The sequence below is a fragment of the Myxocyprinus asiaticus genome, chromosome 40 (assembly GCF_019703515.2).
Source record: "Myxocyprinus asiaticus isolate MX2 ecotype Aquarium Trade chromosome 40, UBuf_Myxa_2, whole genome shotgun sequence".
NCBI classification, from domain to species: Eukaryota; Metazoa; Chordata; class Actinopteri; order Cypriniformes; family Catostomidae; genus Myxocyprinus; species Myxocyprinus asiaticus.
In genome coordinates this window covers 20,738,517-20,745,474 of record NC_059383.1, presented here as the reverse complement: position 1 = coordinate 20,745,474, position 6,958 = coordinate 20,738,517, and the positions used below count along the sequence as shown (strand labels likewise).

The 6,958-nt window shown below is 38.4% G+C and overlaps 1 protein-coding gene across 2 annotated transcripts; it reads right to left on the bottom strand.

Annotated features, from left to right (window-relative positions):
* Positions 1–1,639: 1,639 nt before the first annotated feature.
* Positions 1,640–6,958, bottom strand: LOC127431221 (endothelial cell-specific chemotaxis regulator-like). Of its 2 annotated transcripts, none has more exons than XM_051681558.1 (10): positions 6,630–6,958; positions 6,208–6,282; positions 4,892–5,017; positions 4,720–4,758; positions 4,370–4,465; positions 4,056–4,178; positions 3,876–3,974; positions 3,763–3,796; positions 3,540–3,610; positions 1,640–3,415 (listed from the first exon to the last, which is right to left on the bottom strand). In XM_051681558.1, the coding sequence occupies exons 1-10, from the start codon at positions 6,688–6,690 to the stop codon at positions 3,315–3,317; spliced, it is 825 nt and encodes a 274-aa protein (XP_051537518.1). In that variant the 5' UTR covers positions 6,691–6,958; the 3' UTR covers positions 1,640–3,314. The 2 variants fall into 2 exon arrangements, with proteins under 2 accessions (XP_051537518.1, XP_051537517.1); XM_051681557.1 differs by having other exon boundaries at positions 1,644–3,415; positions 4,892–5,020.

Sequence of the window (6,958 nt, the reverse complement as noted above, 5' to 3'; positions counted from 1 at the left end):
GCTAACCGGAAGCGGAAGTGCATAATGCGGGACTTCAATCCAAGCAGCCAATTAGAAGGCGACATTCCGGATCATATATGGGATGATGGCAACAAAATAAAGAGGCAGCTGGGCACTCAACGTTAATGAGTGATACTGGCATGTGTGTTTATGCATGATGAACTAGTAATTTGGGATAATAGTTTCAAGGCATTCTGCAAACTAGGGCATAGTAGTACTCACTCACTGGAGAAGCATGAGTGTTAGTGCACAGAACAATGTTTAGTGAGACCAACATACTGCCTAACATGTTTCGTGTTCCACGAAAGAGAGCATGTTCGGAACAACATGAGGGTGAGAGAATAATGACAGAATTTGTATTTTGGGGTAAACTGTTCCTTAAACTGACATTAGTTTCCTGTAATGCTTTCCCCAATGCAGCTATAGGCAATGCATACGCTGTGCTAAGCAATCCAGAAAAAAGGCTGCAGTACGATCAGTGTGGGGACCAGGCCCCTGCAGATACATCCAGTCATCCTTCAGCCCAACCTCCGCATGTGGAGGCTCATGCTATCCTCTGCGATCCACGCACAACGTGCCCTATTGAGAGCGAGAACCCCTAATCGTGACCACGAGGAGGTTACCCCATGTGACTCTACCCTCCCTAGCAACTGGGCCAATTTGGTTGCTTAGGAGACCTGGCTGGAGTCACTCAGCACACCCTGGATTCGAACTCGCGACTTCTGGTAGTCAGCGTCAGTACCTGCTGAGCTACTGAGGCCCCCGAAATTGTGAGATATTAAGTCACAACTGTGAGATGTAAAGTTGAAATTGCGAGATAAAAAGTCGAAACTATGAGATGTAAAGTCTAAATCATGAGATATAAAGTCACAATTATGAGATATAAAATTCAAATTGCGAGATATAAAGTAAAAACTGTGAGACATAATGTCACAATTGTGATACAAAGTTGAAACTGTAAGATATAGTCGAAATTGTGAGATATAAAGTTGAAATTGTGAGATATTAAGTCACAATTGTGAGATAAAAAGTCAAAACTATGAGATATAAAGTCACAATTGTGATATAAAGTTGAAACTGTAAGATATAGTCAAAATTGTGAGTTATAAAGTAGACATTGCGAGATATGAAGTCGAAATAGTTAGATATAAAGTCACAATTATGAGATATAAAGTCACATTTATGAGATATAAAGTCGAAATTATGAGATATTAAGTCACATTTGTGAGATATAAAGTCTAAATTTTGAGATATAAAGTCGAAACTGTGAGATATGTGAAGTCATAATCAGCAAGATATTAAGCGCGTAATTGTGAGAAATAAAGTCGCAATTCCTTGGTTTAGCCTAAACTCGCAGTTGCAAGTTTATTTATTTATTCATTTATATCTATATAGAAATAAAGTCTTTTATCTTTTTATTCTGAGGTGGTGTCAAGCTTCCATACATTAGAATGATTTTAGGTTTTCATTCTCCATATTGTCCAATAGCCTACAGTATCTCAACTTGTCCGCAATAATACAAGCAACATTTTCTGTCTTCCCAATAAACATGTATTTCTAATAATATAATGTGTATAAATACTTGACATTTGAAAACGAGTGCACCATTTTATCTGAGAAACATGGAACAGACATTTTATTTAATAATGAAGGATTTGCCAGTATATATGAGGGCAGCATTATGGTTCACTTTATAGGCAGTGCATCACTCTATGATATAAGCATGTTGTTGACAATGTGTGATTAGCACTCTGACACATTCTGACAGAGACATATTTATTCACAAACAATCAACATTATTTCACTAGTTCACTTGTTCATATAGTCTTGGAATGCATTAGGGTAAACAGATTTGGCATGCTGTCCATAACGGAGGTGCTTGAGCACAGGACTGGGCTTGAGTCAGATTGTCCAGACAATCTGGGTCAGAGAATGCAGAGACAGGACCCAGGCGCAGATTTGAAGAAATAAAAGGGAATTTATTAAATAAAAATAGAGGAAAAACTCAACCAAAACTCCCACAAGGGGGAAAACAAACATAAACAACCCCGTAGGGGGAAACAAACAATCCAGGGCTGGGGCAGAGGGGAAATGGGGAACCAGGACCAACCGGACCTAACAGGGATGGGATGAGGAACATACAGGACCGATGACTACACAAGACCGACTGGATCACACAAGACACACAAGACTGTAAATCAAGACGAACTAGCACTGGACAGTTAATATGAGGAGACTAAAATAGATAGAGAAATCAATAGGTTAACAAGACAGGTGTAACAAATGTATTAATAATGGGCAATGACGCAAGACAGAGAGGCATGCAGCGATACAGAAACAAAACAAAGCCACGTGCTCTCACAAGACAACGAAACACCCGAATGGCATGAGTGCACATCGCCAAGACAATAAGGCAATATACACTCATGCCAACCGACAAGCAAGACGAGAGAATGCGTAGCAACGCCAAACAAAGCGATGCCATGCATTCTCACACTAAACGAAACCTGAGCGTACATTGCAAACGCCACGCAATGCACCCAACAGGCGACAAAAACAAGACAGGACACCTGTGCGAGGGTTCGGCCACACACAAACCCGAAATCTCAGACCGAAGTGACCAAACCTCAGCACAACGTGAAGACAGCTCGCGACCCGGGCACGCAGCGCAATGTGAGCGCGACGCGCACCCGTATTCGTGAGAAACAGACTTAAACTATTGACACGAGTGCATGCTGCCAAGATGATATAAGCGTGATGCACCAACGTCAATAACAGATAGACATGGAGTATGAGTGTCCGGATCACAACACAGACTGAAACCGAACCAGACAGGAAGTCAGGACCCAGACACCATACTCCAGACATGAAAAAAGACAAACCGAAACCGCACACTCATACAAAGACAGACAACGAAACACAAGACAGACATGGGACGATAATGCCACGGTCCTGTCAAACAAAAACCCAAACTGACAGAGTGACAGGACCGTGACAATCTGACTGAAGCCCAGTCCTGTGCTCGAGCCTCTCCATTCTTTTCCTTGCTGTCTAGAGCAAGGAAAAGAAAGGCAATTAAAAGAAGAAAAAAAATTGTATAGGCGTTATGAAATAGAAAGGGGGAGATGGGGAGGCGGTGGGATGCCGGAAGAATCGTCAATGGTGTGAGGGAAGCAGCTGCTTATATATCCTTGGGATATGATTGGCAGGCTTGATGAGCGTGCTCCTCCCAAACCTACGTTTGCAACTTCATAAATATATCAAATAAGCATGAAGAGGGATCTTTTGTCATTCTCTCTGTGATTTAAGTGAAATCAAAGCCCGCCTTTGATGCCCAGCAGGTCTCTGTTGAGTTCTTGGTCTTCATTGTCTACTATAGTGCAGCGAACTGAAGAAAGCTGGGGTGAATCTGTTTCTGCAGAAACAAGAAAATAAAGGTGAAATCTTACAGTAGCAAATGTACAGTTTCTTATTTTAGAATAATGTAAGGATGGCATGATATTCTCTTGGTATCAATCAGTATTTGTGCATGTTCTTACCATTGTCTGTGTTTATTGTCCTCACGGAGAGAAGAGTGATACTCTCTTTCTCACAGTTGTTGGTCATGTTGCTTGATTAAAATTGAGACAAAAGTTTAATCTTTACAAGGGTACAGATTTTCTGATCTTTTAGCTTAATTGAACTTTCATACTCATATAAATATGTATAACACAATAACTGCACATTCTTACAGTCACATTTGTTGATTTTGTAAGTCCTCACCTGTCAGGCACCACAGAGTTGTAGCTTTTAATACCTAAAGATACAAATTGAATTTTATATGTTAGATTAGTCAAGTGTAAACGTATCTTACTCACAGAAAGAGAGAAACCCACCCTCCTGCTGCTTTGTGCCTCGACACCGTCCCCTGAGGTTGATAGTGGTCACCAAGATCACCATGACAACGATTAAAATGAGTATGAGACTCATCACACCTGCAGATGGGGCAGAAACACTAAGTATTCCAGCACCGGCAAATTATGTTTATCATGAGAACTTATCAGTGTTAAACCTACCAAAGGCAAGCATAGTGAGGTTGTTGCCTGGTGTCTGCGTAGGTGCTGCTGTCCACCCTGTCATTCCTCCTAAAGTGTTTGAATGAACTGTAGGAGTTGAAGTCTTTGTAAATTTAGGAAAACCTGTGACACATGGAGCAAAAGTGCAAGAAAAAAAATGGTTTAAAAATTGGAAATAATTTCAATTTCTTGATTGTACTGCACAATATTTATGACTGCTCAAATAAGCAATAAAAATGCTAGATTTTCCACTTGGCTATTTTTCAAGCTATGGACCAGGAATCTTTCAATAAGCCAGAAGAAGAAGGTGGGACCTGTTATATTGGCCACTGAGGATGAGACAGCATTTTGACTTGTGTCAGTGTAGGATTTTGATGTTGTTGATGTGGAGCCTGTCGTAACGGAATGCCCTGTAATGATTACATAGTTACAACCTTTCATCCTTTCATAATATTTGCTGTGGTATTTCTAAGAAATAAAGTCTTAGAGTAATTTAAATTTCACTTAGTAGACAAGCAAGATAAAACATTAGCTTTTCCTAACAAGCTAAATAATTACAATGCAGCTATTGATAACCATAAATGGTTATAAAAACCATAAAAATCTCCTCACATGTTCTGAATATTCTTTTTTTTTTTTTTTTACAGTGGTTAATATTTACAACCTGATGTGCATGAAGAGCGGCTGGATCCAACAGTACTGCCTGGTGAAATAGAGAAACTTTTAATTTGTTTACTTTTTTGTTGGTGCGAGCCGATTAGGGTAGGGTTTCTCAATGTTATAGGTGCAAATACAGTATATTTACTGAAGTAATATCTGTTCATATAGTTTCTTACCTGTCAGGCTGGAAGATAAATGGGCCATGACTGCTGTGCTTAATGGTTTAGAGGTTTGGCTGGTCATAACATTGTCACGGTGAGATGTAGGATTGGGAGTCACTGTTTGTTCTAAAGATGTTTGGACTGCTGAAATAAAACAAGAACAGGATATACAGTATATGCAGAATATTAATAAAAGTTACATTGCTTTATAGAGGATATACATGTATTCCAATGCATAATTAGAAAAGCCCAGATCAAAAGGGATAGAAAGATCCTCTTGTGGCCCATTTCAAGTGAATCATATCTGAGATATTCATACTAAATTAAATTCAGACGTTTGCCATTACAAAACTCAAATTTCTGTGACATTGGGGAAAAGTGTTTTAGAATGCAATGCAACAACTTCGGATAAAGTCCCCGCTGAAGAGACCAGCTGAAGAAAATGTTTGCTCCTGACCCAAAGCAAAAAAAGAAAAAATGGAGGTTACAGTGAGGCACTTACAATGGAAGTGAATGGGGCCAATTTTTGGAGGGTTTAAACACAGAATTGTGAAGCTTATAATTTTATAAAAGCACTTACATTAATTATTTGGTTAAAACTTGTATATTATTTCAGCTGTAAAGTTGTTCAAATATTCGTTTTTACATTCGGTTTAAGGTTTATGGAGTTACGTTGTCATGACAACAAAGTTGTAAGCATATAGTTTACATCTTGTGGCTATGCTTTTGAAACATTGAGTATTTTAACATTCATGAATTGGTCCCATTCACTTCCATTGTAAGTGAAAGTGAAGGATTGACTAATTGAAATGTATTATTTGGAAATTGAATTAATATTCCAGGTTCAATACAAGTTAAGCTCAATCGACTGCATTTGCGGCATAATGTTGATTACTACAAAATAATTATTTTGATTGTAAAAATGAACATTTAAACAACTTTACAGCTCAAATAATACATTTTAACAGAAGAATTTATAAAATTCTAAGCTTCAGATTGCTGCCTTTAAACCCTCTTAAAATTGGCCCCCACTTTCATTGTAAGTGCCTTTTTCAAAAAGAATTTATTAAAGAAAAGGAGGGGCGAGTCTAAATTATTTTTGTGGTAATCAACATCATGCCACAAATGCTGTCGATTGAGCTTAACTTGTATTGAACCCAGAATATTCCTTTAACATGATGCCACAAATCCTGTTGATTGAGTTTAAGTTGGAATATTCCTTCAATCTGTTATATACATGTGCTTAATTTCTATAATCTAAACTACAGTAAACTAAGGGTTCCTAATTGTTCAAGTTTGTTGATACTGGGAGTAAATGATAGACAACTCACTTGTGCTTGAATCAGTGGGCCACTCAGACAAAGTGGAAGTGTTTGAAGGTGCTGCACTTGTGTTTGTGTGATTTCCTATAGGTCCCATGGGGACAAAAAGCACATAACACACATGCATAAATAAAATACTAGATTTCCTCTGTTTCACCTTTACATTACTTGGGTGCAGATTTCATTTAGTTTAATATTTCAATGATATGATCAAATTTGAGGCACAGTGCAGCTAAAGCATTAAACCTACCTTGACCATTAGCAAAAAATTAGATTTTAAGAGTAATCTTTTTTCACAGACTAGTTTTACTTACAACTACTGTAGCCTACTTTAGCATTTTCGTCATGAGGACAAAAAATATATATATATTAAATCCTAACCATGCAAGTTCAGCTCTAGAATCAGACACACCTTTTCCTGATGGACCTACCTTCTGAGATGATGGATGAAGATGCAACGAGGGCAATGAGAAGACAGAAGAACTGCTCCATGGCTCAATCCAAAAGGTTTTACAGTCATCCGGCTACACAGGACTAAATACAAGTTGTCACTGGGCATATGTACCCCTGATATCAAGATATGTTTTTCTGATGCCTATGTATGTGTATAAAAGAGAAAAACAGAGAAGTTAGTCTGTCTAGAAATGTTCTTGCGAGTGTGCATTTGGCTGAAGTTTTAATCAGTATGTCCAAAACCATTTCCTGTGCTGAAAGCACATAGTAATATGAAGTCCTGCTGAGAAGCGTGTGTATGGGTGTG